Genomic DNA, 13,373 nt, shown 5'->3' with positions numbered 1-13,373 from the left:
AAGGCACAGGAACTGCCAATAAATTGCCTGATACCATCTTTTGCCTCAGAAGAGATTGTAACGCTTTTTGTGAAGGGGGACACAGAAGTACAGATTTCCTAGGTCCTGGGAGCACATAGAATCTTCCTTTCAGGCGTGGATAATCACCTTTCACAGTCACCATCTTTAAGGATTGTTTTTATAGGAAATGCTCACAGGCCCTAGAAACAGTCTGACAAAATCTCCTCCCACTTAGAGGCATTATGGTACAATTCCTCTACTTCACCAAAAAAGATTTATAGTTTGTGTTGTAAGCTATCAATTTTGCTTTAGTTGAGAACTGATTAATCACAACATCTTAGAAGGTATTCAACTGATCTGAAACCACAATAGTCTCTGCGGACACTGGTGAGTGCAACTGAAGGGGGTCTAAATGGGCAGCTGAAGTAATGGCTGTGGAAGGAACATGTGCCCCAATTGAAACCTTCACCTCAGTCCACAAGGAGGCTAAAATAAAGAAGGCTCTGCAATGACTAAGTTTGCTTTCAGTTTATTTCATCTCTCATTCCCAGTAGTTTCCAACCGCCCCGGAGAAACTATGCCAAACAACTGACAAGCATTACTTTGTGAGATTCCATTCCAGAACGGAATCTCCTATGCGATGACATAAGTGGAGCTCATAACAAAACCCATCTCTCTCTCCCTCAAAAATCACACAAGATAAACATGAATACCCAAACAATTAACACGAGGAACTAGAACAGATAATATACCATACATAAAATGAAAGAAAGAACCACATTAGCATATAAAATAATACACAATACATTTCTTACTCTATGAATATACAGAATATGAAACAAAAAACTTTTCAAATGTATAAAAAATGTGAATATGTCTCTTTTGGCTATCTAAAATATACTTTCAATTTGTTGCTTGACCATTGAATTTTCTAGGCATCTTAATTCTACTTAGATGCCGCAACACTCCTTCCTTTGCCTTTACACCAAGAGAATCACCAACAGAGTCACTTTGCATCCTTACATTCTCCATTTTCCCTGTCCTTTTCAAGCACTCAGGAACATTCACAACTTTCCTTTGTTCCATATATTCCCACCACTCAATAGTTATGTAGATTTGTTTACTCTTTTTACCTCCAAGGGTTCAGAAAACTTAGATTCACATTTATTCACTTTCCTTCCTTTCAAAACGCTCACGCAATCACCCTCCTGAAAGTTATCTTCAAACACAAAATCTTCTTGGGATATAACTTCAGTCCTTTTCTCCACACCTTTGGATAGCATGGCCCTGGGCCTACAACCTCATCAACTCAAATGGAGATTTGCCTGTTACTCCATGTGGGGTTGAACGATATCACAACAATAACTGGCGTACCGCCTTCCTCCAATACATTCCACTACCAAGAGCCAATTGTATCCCTTCCTTGAGTGTTATATTCCATCTTTCCACCAAACCATTGCTTAGTGGGTAACACGCTGAAGAATGCACATGCTCAATACCGCATTTTTTCCCCAAAACCTTTCATTGTTTCAAACACGAATGCCAAACTATTATCTGTGACTCTAACTCTGCCACTCCTTTCCTCTCCAACAACTCATTCCAAAATGATATCACCACATCAGTGGTGATGAGATCAGTGGATTTAACTTCTGGCCAACGGGTATAGTTATCTACTATCACAATAGCAAATTTAAGTTGACTTCCCAAAGTGTTCAACGGTCCAGTAAAATCAACAGCAATTTTTTTCCAAGTCCCATCAGATTTATCAGTAACAATGGTAGGGTACTTCACCAACCTTTGTGATTAATCACTCCAAGCACATGGCACACATTCCCTAGTGTAGTGCTCCACATCGCGGGGAAGACCAGGTCACCAGTATTCTGCTCGGATATGCCTTTCAGTAGCACTCATCCCCATATGCCTTTCATGTGCAAGTTTTCAAAATTCTGTCTCTGAGTTGGTCTGGTACCACTAACAACTCTCCTCTTAGCAACATTCTATTTATCACAGGGAGTTCAGTATTCACCTGGTAGAAAATAATTCTGCTCCACAAGTAGGCCAACATTCAATGAGATATTTCATCACTCCGATTAACACCTCATCCTCATTTAAAACACAAATCCATTCTTCATGAGCTATCCTCTCCTCAGCAATCATCAACAACTTGGCAATCATGCAAATGTCATTTTTATCAACATCTTCACTCATTTGGTTGACAGACAACCTCATTAAACATTCTGCAATATATTTTTTCCTGGAACCTAACCCATTTTGTAATTGAATTCTAGGAATCTCATGACCCACTTTACGATTCTAGGAGATACCTTCCCAGACCCTCTAGTAGAAAACACATCTAGTAGTGGTCTATGATCCATTCTAATTTTGAGCTCTGAATTATTTCAGGAAGTATGTGTGGGGAACACTCTCCAGAAACAAGGTAGCACTTCTTGTTCTGTGGTAGATAGATTTTTTTTTTTTTCAGCAGCTCTTAACGGTCTGGAAGCATAAGCAATAACAACTTCAACCCCATCACGATTTTGTAACATCACTGTGCTCGGTCCCACACTACTGGCATCAGTGTGGATGATGGCAGTATCATTAGCATTAAAAGGCTTGAGTGCCAGGGCTATGGCAATTCTTTTTTTAACACACAGAATTCTTTCTCACAATCACTGACCCACACAGTCTTTCGTTTGACATGTTTCCTCATACACTTAGTTTTTTCTGCATATTTTCAGAATCAATTTTGAATAATATTCTCCTAATCCAAGGAAAGACTGCAATTGGTCTTTATCCCTGAGAGAAGGAACTATTTCAACTGATGTGATCAATTTTATTTTTTGGAGACATACTATTTTTATCAATCCAATGCCCTTGATAATCAACTACACTCACTCTCATCTTACAATTTCCTTTCAGTAAGGACAACCCATTATTTTCCAACACACACAATAAGGCTCTCAAGGGTTGATCATGTTCACGGAAGTCTTTTCCAAAAATTAAAATATCATCTTGAAAACAGGTGACTATGCCAGGCAAGTTGGAAAACTGCTGTTCTTTGACAGTGACTTCTCTTTGGGGCTTTTCCTGGAATGTTTCTAGTGGGATGATAGGGAATTACAGATCATCGGAGCAATGCGCGAGAAAAATAAATTGATGGTGGAAGTTGTCAGGAATCATAATGGAATAATCCGAAGTTGTGTTTTAAGCCACAATTACTGGCTCTAGTTTCCTGCTGAGCACAGAAGTTGTAGGCATGTCATGAACCTAATACTTTTTAGGAGTGATCCTAAAGACGGATTTAACTATCTTTCCAGACTACTGTTTTTAGGAAGGAAATAATATTATACATACTCCCACGGGCTTTTTGTCAGCCTTCATCACCCATTGGTCTGGTCATTTGCCATTCACATTTTGCTCCCTCCCACCACAGCATACAGCAAAGGTAATTGGATCAGCATACTTTTACTCTGGTTCTTCTGACTGAGTGACTGCATTTTGCTTGTGCACAATGTGCACATCTGCCTAAAACGTAGGCCTCTTTAGTACCTTCGCTGTTGGGTAAATGTTCTCTTTATTAATACAAATTTCAGTACGGCTACTTTTCCTAAATAACATTATTTATTTTCCCCTTTGCGAGTGCCCAGTAACTCACTACAGCCTGAAGTGCTCCGCAGCCGGCACAGGCATTGCTTTGAAATTCCCATGCACGAGTGCACACATTTTGGAGCTCATTTTCATTAGCTCCAAAATGGCCGCCGCACTACTATGAAAAACACTGGCTATTTTGTAGTCTGTGCCTGTTAATGGATACATCCATTCCTCCTCCAAGTTTTCTTAATTCATTTCCCATTGTACAGCTTTCTGTGACAATTATTTGTGAGGGGGTCTTCTATACAAGAAACCCTATGTAATGAAATCGTTTTGGTGATATTTATTTTAGCGCAGTAATAGTACCAACACTTTGTAAAAAAATACCCATGTATATTTTTTAGGCATCACAAGTCCTCTAGCCGAAAGCAGGATTCGATTCTGGTGTCCTAGTACTAAGCGTGTCCGGCCTCTTCACTAGGCCATGCTTGTTGAAGTTGTGCTATCATCTTTATTCAGTTCAACTTAAAATAGTGCACCTGTGTGTATTTAATTTAGATCTCTAATGGAGAACGTTTCACTAGAGGGTTGTGCAGCAACAGAAGTTAGTGTTGCACAGAACATGCTTTTGCTGAAAGAAAGACATATTATTTCTGATTGGGTTTAACAGGATTTTGTGATGTGTACGAATCGTGAAAATAGGACACAGTCTTGCAGGATGGTACTCTGCATGAAAAGAAAGTTAACAAGCTGTTTCTGCGAGTTTCAAAATTAAAATCCGGTTTTAACCTTTAACTCTACTTCAAAATGTAATGTCTACTCTCCCATTGTTTTCAATGTTTTTGATATACAATATATCTATCTGTGGTCTTGGCACCACTGTTCTTCAAGCATACCTTACCCAAGGTCCCAGATGACACTTAGGTTCCCTTGTTATCTGTAACCATGATACAGGCACAGCATATATGCCAACACTCAATTGCATTATTTTGTCAAGATGTTATATGTTCCCAGTTTCAGATCACAAGGACAAGGAAGGAATCAATTATGCAAGATTTAGAGGCTTTCTTTATTGCTTTGGCACTTTCTTATGTCTGACTTGGAGATAGCTTAGTGATCCCAAAAGTCTTGTTTAAGTGGAAAACTTCTGCAATAAAATCCTCATACATGTATAGCTACATAGTGGGTTTCTGGTCCTCTCTGCTTCAGTGATCTGTTTAACTTTATTTCATATTTGGCTTCCACCCACTATCAAATACAACAAGGGACAGTGGGTCAGGCTACTTCAGCCATTTGCTATCTTGCATTGACTGATGGTGCTGTGCTTGATTTCTGCGCACACTTATCTAAAAAGAAGCGCACTTCGATCTTATCGCTGATAGGTCATTATTTACTTTTACCAATGCTTTTCTTTCTATTATTGAACCTTTTTTATTTTCTTAGTCGCCCTTTTATCTTTAAACATTGTTTTCATGTTACAGTAATTCAAAAACAACTGTGTATTTTCTTGAAGCCGATAAGAATAATCTTTTCCTGTGAAGTGCCTTAAATATTACTAAGGTCTGTATAACTGTCCTTAGTGCACTTGCCTACAGGCTAGTGCCCATAATATTATATTAAAATTATATGTGTTGGTGTTTCTTCAAATGTATTTTATTTAGGTACATGGTTGTCATGTTTAGGCGACAGAAAGCTATTTTCTTCTTTTTTATATATATGTTTAAAAAAACTAACCACACTCCATTTTGCTAAGGCCTGACGTATTGGCTTTGCACCAATGCTTGTTTGTTATATTAGATCCCTTGCGGTTGTTGACTGCTTCAATAAAACTCCGTGCTTTTGGCTCTTTACTGTAAATGTCAAGTGCTTTAATGTAAACGTCACAGTATTTAACAGATTTCCTTTTCATTGTGTACTCATTTCATCTTCAATAACAAATTTCTAATTGAAATGTAAAGTCATCTGAAAAGACTTGCTGATACAAAATTCAGGTGATAGTGAGCTAATGTAAGTTCTGCTAAACTACCAGTGAATCACAAGGGAACTACAAGATGCATCCACCTAGATCATGGGTACTCGCAAACATTTTCACGGGGGCCGCAGAGATTGGTCTTTGATGTGACCAAGGGCCGCACTGATGGCTGCAGGGTGGTAGTCGGGGTTGGTAGTAAAGTGGGTGTAAGGGACGCAAAGCTATACTTCTAGTGTCTGAATAGCACAACGTGAAACCATAAACTTGGGAATTATCACGGCTCCTCCACTTAACCAAACTGTGTGATCCTAAGCAAATGTTTTATTTCACTTTACCTCCTTTTTGTTCATTATCACATATGAGGACCTCGCATGACTTTAGGATGTGTACTGCACAAAACCTTTTTGTGTTTGATTTAATAAAACTATAATGTTTTTGTATAATTGAAACCTAGGCCACCGAAAGAGTGCACATAGTTGACTTGCCTCTTAGCTCACCAAAGGCATTGTTGTTGGGGTGGGAGATGGGGGGAGTGAATGTTTCTAAATTCTGGTTAGAAAATTATCACTTTGAAAAAATATATTTCTTCAATGCACTGATATAATCTGGTGAACTAAGGTGAAGTTTCTGCGTGTTAATGAAATACACTTTTTGAATTTTTAGCAGACTTGATCGTGCTTTTACATTTTTGCTTCAAATAGGTCTCTAAAAATTAAGGTGTTTCTGATGTTACAGTGTACAGAACCCCTCTATTATCTCTTTTCTTAACCTTCAACTCACCTTAAATAAATGCTTGCCTGTTTATTTAAATTTTTTTAATGTTAGTGCCGAGTCCAGTGTTGCTGGGCGTCATTGTAAAGGTCAGGAGGGTCGCATGCGGCCCCTGGGCCGTACTATGATTAAAACTGACCTAGATGAATACTGTGTGTGTCTTTTTGGAATCATTGAAGGTGCCGCAATGAGAAACATGGAAAGTCATGGAAGGGGGAGCAAGAATAAACTAAAGAAAAAAGGAAGCAGAGAAGCGAGAAAGAACACAGGAAGCAGAGGATGTTGAAATAATTTCTTAGAGCGCGTTTATGCAGACCAAGTGGTAAAAAAGCCATACCACATAGTTAAATAATCAATTGTCACAAACATATTATTCTAAGGACTTACAAATAACATACCTTTTCAGTTCCAGAATCTTTAGTTTCTGAAATGTGCTTGCTTTCTTCCAGGACTTTTTCGAGTCTGCTTTTTAACTTCTTTGTTTCACTCTGTATTTTACGAAACTGAGAATAAAAGTAAATGCTAATGGCTCACATTAAGTAGACCAATTTCATTTGACATGAAATGGCAAGTTACTAATCATCTTATCTCTTAGTTAACATACCAAATTCAAAGTAAAATACAATACTTCTTTTACAATTGACACAAAAAGGAGGAAGAACAGTTAAACTTGTTGCCATTTATAGTCAAACTGCTATTCAGGATGTCCAGTGAGTATTAAGTGTACTTCATCCAATAACAAAACACAACTTCAGAACAATAATATTCTCATTTCAATTCCAAGAATGCCAAAAGTTGTTACCAAATACTATAAATAATGAACAAATACAAAATGCATACATGCAACTCTTTCGCTTCGGTGTCTGCACAAAACATTCTGGCACAAAAATGTCTGGCCACCAAAGAGGTTTTGCTTATTAAGCTTCATGGAAAATGCTCAAGTGTGGCAAGATTTATATAGAATGTGAGGAACTCAAACCATCCCCATCTCCTGTAATTTAGATTACAAGAAATTGAACAATTAAAAAAAAAAAGACTTAGGCCCTTCTAAGCACCTTTTCAATTTGGGCTAAGATTAACTTATTTTGTCAGAACTACTCAAGAAACATTTAGAGATGGTCTAGAAGGGAAGGAGCTCATGGTAGAGGAAAAAAAGGAAGCCAGGTGAAGCATCTGCCTACGACACCACACACTGGTTGTTCACATTCCCCCATCACAATGGTGTTGGTTTGCATTAATCTTACTGATGGTGGAAGGAAGAGATCACGCCAGTGACAACCCGATTATACACATTTTAAGAAGGCTACCTCTACAGGCATCACTAGCAGAACGCCTAGGGCACATGTGAGCTACACATCAGCACCTACATAGAACCAACCAATATAGATGGAGAATCATTTTGCAATAATCATGTTTAATGTATGGGGATTTAATGCGTTTTCTAAAGGAATTAAAGTACCACAAGGGATGGGTAGGATAAATGGTGAAATCCTGTTCGTACAAGAGACACAAATCCACAAAAGAGATAAATGGAGCATAATGTCCGGGTTTGGACCCCAACAATTTCACCCCCTCTCCCCAAAAAAAACAACGGGCGGTTGTATCCTCACAGGCTAGCATATAGGTTTCATCACAGCAGATGTACACAAAGCTATAGAGGTGCTCTGTATTCTATGGCAGGATCAGAGGCTTCAAACTATGTATTCTCTACTTGGCTTTATTAATACAACTGCCAAATAAACAAAAAACACTATAAAACGCAGTTGCCGTAGAGTTCTAAAACTTAATAGTACAAGTTCAAGCAATAGCCCATCTCTTAATAAATCACAGCCTAAGATGCTCTATCAGTAGTCTGAGCCACATAAGAACCTCCTATTCTTTGCTGCTCGGCGGCCATGTTAAGTACCTTGTTTGTTTTTCCTCATAATGGTATAACTGTAACACTGTTTGTGTGTTGGTAACGTTATACCTAATTATTGTTTTTGTGCTTTGTTTACCTTGAATTAATATTTTTTTTTTCAACACGCGGACATTGGTTGGTTGTGAGTCTGTCTCACTTGTAATTCCCAGCTGGTCAGGCACCTTCCGATTCCTCCCGTACCACCACCATTTTATAGATGACTAATTGTTATCAGTCACTTTCGGGAATGCATCACACGTGTGATGCCCCTTACATGCCTAAAAGCAACTACAGTGATGCCTTTGAATCTGCCTTCAGTCGCTGCTTCCAGGTTACTTTCTTGAAAGCACTGCGGTTTTAGCTCCACCTCCTCAGAGACCAATCCTTCAACCTTTCGCCCCAGTCTCACTTTCCAGGCTTGTCCCAACCCATGATCATACCACGAAGGAGGTCCCCCTTTGCTAATCATATGAGGTTTGTGTCTCAGGGTTACTGATTTCCCTTCACTCTATTGCCAGTACCAGCACAACTGATCTATGTATTATATGTGTATATATAGAGTTAAATATAGATTAACTGTTTGATTTGTATATATTTGATTTGTAGATATATAGTTTAACAGTTTACCTGTAACTGACACAGGCACTACAACATAGAATATTTAGGGGAGATTTTTGTAGGGACTTTAGTTGATACATAGCATATACAATCTTTCAGTCCAATTCTACTAATAAGCCTATGGATTTTACACCAGAATGCTGTAGAAATGTTGTTGGAGTTGGGCATTACTGCCCTAAACCAGGCCCTACAAAAGTATGTTCATAAGCCCAGAACAACCTCCCTAGGCCCTATAGCTGAACAACTTCAAATCTTTTTTGCTGGCCTGCCTCGCCCTCTTTGCATCTGCCTTCATGAGCCTCACCCTCTTTGCAACTGTCCTCAGCCTCCTCGGCACAAAGGCCAAACCAAAAACTGCCTCCAAAGCAGGAACTCTTGAAAATCTGAAAAAAAGCCTACCTGGACTCCCTAGCCTTCATTCCAGAGACAGAAGATGACGTCAAGGCTATGGGGAGTATGTGTTCCCTGCAAGAAATACAGAAGCTTGACAGACACCTCCGATGAGGACATTAGATCGTGGCTCCCTTCCCTAAAAATGAAAGACATCAGGAGGAGAAGGGCTGGACACTGAGGAAAGTCTCTCAGGTTCCCAATCAAAATCTCCCCTGTTGCATGACACTTTTGGTCTGAAGGATATCATACATTCCTGCTCTTCCGAATGGAGACTGTTACCCAGAGGGTCAGTTGCGTCTAGTCTGCAGCGTATTGCGAACTTTGCTTCATCCAGAGATGCACAGCTTTATAAAATGTGCTTAGTTGCTCAAATGGGCGGGGGCTGCTTCAGGAAATTGTGGTGTGGAGGTGAACCAGACACGGGCTACGTGGGAGAAGCCTAGATTTGTGGAGTCCTTCACGCACATTGTCCAATGACTGGAACCAGCACAGTGAAGTTGAAGAATGCTTGGACTTCTTGGCCTTCTTCTTAAGGGACTTATCTGACAAAGACTTTGACTTAAATGATAACCATTTGGAACAACTCAGAAAGCGGAAAAGAGACATCCCAAGCAACCAGGACCTGGAGCGGTGTGGAGTCGGCTAGTGCTGAGCGACCAGGAGCTTAAACATACGCAGACAGCTGTGGCGTTCACTGCACAGCAGTCAAGGCAGGCTTTGGAATTGTGGTCTGGGTCCAGGCACCACAAGCAAACAAAGCTGGAGTCTGTCTTAGACATCTACCTGTGGCTGGCTCCACAGGATTTAAAACCCAAAGGTTTCTCAGGGAACATCTTTAAGGGCACGCTGGGCGCATGAAACCTGAAAAGCGTTGACAAATTGTTAAAAAAAAGGTAGTCAAACAATTATTGAGTTAATTCTTCCAGATCTGCGTGGATGCCACAGAAAGAAAAGAACTGATGTCAGGGGGTGGCTTCTATATAGGCACGGTGCACATCACTTCCATCGTGGATGACCATTTATCATAAACCAGTAAGTAATCCTATTTTGATGGCTGTGTATAAGATTTAAACTTGCATACTCTTAAGCCTCTGTTCCTGCCATGGAATCGAAACTTTTATAACATTTGTGAACAAGGATTTTCAATTCTATTAAAAGACACAGAGGCAAAGATTATCCCACCCAAAACAGTAAAACTAAGCATCGCAATATTGTAAATATTGTGATGCTTAGTTTTACTGTTTTGGTATTTTCCAATAATGTTCATTACTGAAAGTCTGTTGATGAAATACCTCTCCCAATGTTATAGTGCAGTTGAGTTGGTTATTATTTCAGTTTCAGATCAGAAGCAAGAATATGTTTCATGGGGTTGACACGGAAGGGATGTTCCTCGCACAAGAAAAAGAGGTGCTTACGTTACTCAGACTGTTTATAAAGCATCTTACGCTCCAATGACTATTGCTGAGATTCATAGTTTCAAGTTTTAAAACTCATGGATTTGTTGTTTCTCTGTGGCAAATGTGCTTAATAATGTTTCTGTTTAGATGGCGGCTGTATTAATAAAGCAAAGAGGTGACTGCATAATCTTCACCACTGTATTACTAATAGGATTGAAACTTCTTGTTCACAAATATTATAAAAATGTTTATTCTTATTAACAGAACCATGAGGAGGTTGGTGGTCTCCGTAGCAACAGTATAGGCTCCTAATATAGGACAAGATGAATTCTTAAGACATAGTCCAAGAGATGCCATCAGCTGCAAAGAGGCACCTCACCATGGGAGGGGATTGGAACAGGACTCTCTTTAGGGGAGCACTGCTGCTCTGTCAGCCACAGAAACTAAGGGCCAGATGTAGGTAGGTCTGAGATTGCGACTCGGAAATTGCGAGTCTGTCTGACTCACAATTTCCGAATCACAATCTCAGATGCAGAACGATATGCAGAACCAATAAAACCAGCAAATAACTCAGCTGGGAAAAGAAGCTGAGCATCTCCCCAATACAGAAGTAATGAGCAACTCTAGGAAACGCCACATATCAAGGAATGAAGCATGTGCACTAGAAGTAGGTTGCCTATAATGTGTTTTACCTTTGGCATAGGTCTCTGTGGTGCCTACATGTCAGATGCATACCTCCCACAGTGCTGCAGATCACATGGCTTTGGGGACATGATCCCACATATCCTCTGGGATTGTCTGAAATCCAGCGAGTTCTGGTATGACGTATTTAAGCCTGTCTAAGCAGTGATAGATGCAACCATTCCAAGAGAACTGTTAGGGTCATTTTGAGACATCTGCAGATGAGATGGGGAAATGTGTAAATCACATTCAACTCAGGGATGATCTGGTACTGGAGGCAAAACAAACCATCTTAGTTAAATAGGACAGAGTACAGTACCTATTCTAATGACTGGCATGGGAAAATTTGGCTTGTGATGGGAAAGGAGCAAATCATGCACATGTTCCAGGATGTTGAAAAGAGATTCAAGAAAATGTGCGCAACAACTCTGGACAATTTTACAAACAAGTTTACGCACTGATGAGCCCTAGGACCTTAAGAGCTTTTCATTGATATCTGAGGCTAGGGACGTCATAGAAGGAAGGAATTTGTATACTTCTAAGATGCAATCAGCGGAGGGAAGGGAAGGGATGGGGGATGAGGGAAGCAGGATGTTTTCCTCTCTTTAAATAATGCTTGGAAAATGTCAATAAAACTCATGGAAACTGTGGTTTTGAGACGGCAGAGCCAGTGAAATGTGGTGGTGTGTGGAGGTGTTGCTGCTGTTCGTGTCCCCTAGTCCCAGATGGGTAAACCGTATTCTTTCTCAAGATGTAGACATGCTCTTGGGTTTCGTGAGTCCAGTTTAGTGTGCACAACTAGTCACACCCATAGATTTGCTATACAGGAATACCTCTAGGCCCTAAAGAGGTATTGTTCCAAAGGTCCCTCGTCAAAACAGGCCTGAAATTTCCCACTCAGATAATATCTGTAGACTGAGTTTTGGAGACGACAATGAATTTGCATCTGATGGCAGTGCTAGAGTCACAGTCCTAGTTGGAGCCCAGTGCACAGGGTGGGTGCAGCGAAGGACACAGTTTTTATTGGAGTCGCCACCAAGGCTAGGCCATGTGGAGTTGCGCACTCAGGAGATACAATGTTATGAGGCATGGATATAACTAAATTCAAAAGGATTGGTGTCAGGCTTGGTGAATGGAGGGCACAGCTGGATATTTTAATAAACTGTCATTCAGATTTTCAGCATGGCTTGCCGGAAGGCTGAAGCTTGTGGGAGGACAGCCAACGGAGATCGGGATTCTTGCATTATCTTTTTCAATCTATGTCAGAGTCAGCTCTGGCTAGTGTCCCTTACATACTTTAGAATTATTGCAGAGTTAAAGTTTCCAGATAGTCTGACTCCTGAAGTAAAGTCATAAGGTGAGGATTACGTAGGAAATAATAGCCAGCAGAATAAATATATACATATTTTTTTTAAAAGAACAAAAATGGGTGGGGTTGATATGGTAAGATGGCTATGCAGAAATAAAATATTTAGTCTTTGCAGATCCACCTAATCCATCGATTAACCTCAATTACAGAACTGAAAAGCTGATGTGTAGTCAGGAGAAACGTGTGACTAAAATTGGGCTCCCCTTCTGTTCTTTACGACTGGAAGCATGATGGTGGCTCATGATCTAGGGATTTGAACAGATGCCCTACATCACAAAGAGCTTTTGACCAGAAAACTCATGCCAGTCGATCTACCAACACCAATTAAATATCCTTGAATAAAAAATAGACTTGTTCTCAGGTGAAAAGTTGATAATGCGAACAAAACTGAACAAGGCGATAGAACAAAAGCACCTGAGGCAGCAGTTGTAATTATCACTAGCTATGTTACTGAGATACCATGTAACACCAGGTCTCTGCCCACGCTCATGAAGATTGAGTTAGTAGAGACGCAGAGGTACAGTTGCACCATAAGACAGATGTAGCTGTTGTTATAAACATGATGTGGCCATGTTCAATAATAATGTAGTTGACACGGATACCAGGTAATTTGATTACATTGAAATTATAACGGTGCCTGCACGCTCAGGCAAAAAACAAATGGTGTGTTAGAGGTTTGCT

At 39.9% G+C, this 13,373-nt stretch overlaps 1 protein-coding gene across 4 annotated transcripts in view; it reads right to left on the bottom strand.

Moving 5' to 3' along the window:
* ODF2L (outer dense fiber of sperm tails 2 like) overlaps nucleotides 1-13,373 on the bottom strand; it is a 248,638-nt gene that overhangs the window by 127,074 nt on the left and 108,191 nt on the right. For all 4 annotated transcript variants that reach the window (XM_069232260.1, XM_069232263.1, XM_069232261.1 and 1 more), the window contains exon 11: nucleotides 6,733-6,837. In XM_069232260.1, coding sequence (XP_069088361.1) covers nucleotides 6,733-6,837 — 105 coding nt within the window. The remainder of the gene's footprint in view (nucleotides 1-6,732; nucleotides 6,838-13,373) is intronic.

The sequence above is a fragment of the Pleurodeles waltl genome, chromosome 4_2 (assembly GCF_031143425.1).
Source record: "Pleurodeles waltl isolate 20211129_DDA chromosome 4_2, aPleWal1.hap1.20221129, whole genome shotgun sequence".
Lineage (NCBI taxonomy): Eukaryota > Metazoa > Chordata > Amphibia > Caudata > Salamandridae > Pleurodeles > Pleurodeles waltl.
The sequence above is the reverse complement of the archived record's forward strand: the minus strand, read 5'-3'. Positions and strand labels throughout refer to the sequence as shown.